The following is a 791-nucleotide window of genomic DNA, read 5'->3' on the forward strand; positions in this document are numbered from 1 at the left end:
TTTTCACAGTAAAAAATATTTTACAAACTACTTACTTCTACAAGTTTTCACAGTACTACATTTTTGGGTTATATATCATCTTGGTCATAATATATAACCTAATCTCCCAATGTACTAAATTCAGATCTCATTTACATGAAATAGCAATATAATTTTTATCTATTTCTCTCTACAAAAATAACATGAAAAATGCAAACGTTTGATTAAGTTTCTTAAGTCTTGGAATGGATATTCAAATCGGGATTCGTTGAGGGTACGAATGGAAGGATAAATTCATTGATGATTTTAAGACCTACAATTAGTCATTCTGATTTTCTCTTGTCCACATTTATCCCATAGTAACTCAGATCTAAAATCTTGCTGAAATAAGCAATGTAAATCTTCTCACAGCGGCAAAAAATAACACTTCTAAATCACTCTCAATATCATCATGATTTTGTACCAGCCTGATCAGTCTCTCATTCCTGTGGCTGCCAGGCCTTGAAGATTAAAATATTGAAGAAGGATTTCCCACTAACCTTTATCCATTTCCTTCCCTCATCTGCCACAACATCTACCACAATTTTTTCAACTCCTCCAAAAGAGAAAGTTGTAAGTACTCCAGTTACCTGTAAAAGGATGATAAATTATATAATATGGCACATAAATTATTCCATTTTCAATAATTTATCTGACTTATGATAAATATGTAATAAGTATAAATATGTAACTTTCCTTTGTAATTATTAAACTATTCACTATCCTTAAAATAATCTTTCTAGCAAGAGGAGTCACATAACCCAATGCTGCTC

General features: G+C 30.8%; 1 protein-coding gene across 1 annotated transcript in view; it reads right to left on the bottom strand.

Moving 5' to 3' along the window:
* Window positions 1–791, bottom strand: part of LOC119592138 (UPF0415 protein C7orf25 homolog) — a gene marked incomplete in the record, with an annotated part of 6,989 nt that overhangs the window by 4,167 nt on the left and 2,031 nt on the right. The window contains 1 exon segment of the mRNA XM_037940957.1: window positions 515–608. Within this exon segment, the coding sequence (XP_037796885.1) occupies window positions 515–608 (94 nt within the window).

The sequence above is a fragment of the Penaeus monodon genome, chromosome 29 (genome assembly GCF_015228065.2).
Source record: "Penaeus monodon isolate SGIC_2016 chromosome 29, NSTDA_Pmon_1, whole genome shotgun sequence".
In the NCBI taxonomy this organism is placed as follows: domain Eukaryota; kingdom Metazoa; phylum Arthropoda; class Malacostraca; order Decapoda; family Penaeidae; genus Penaeus; species Penaeus monodon.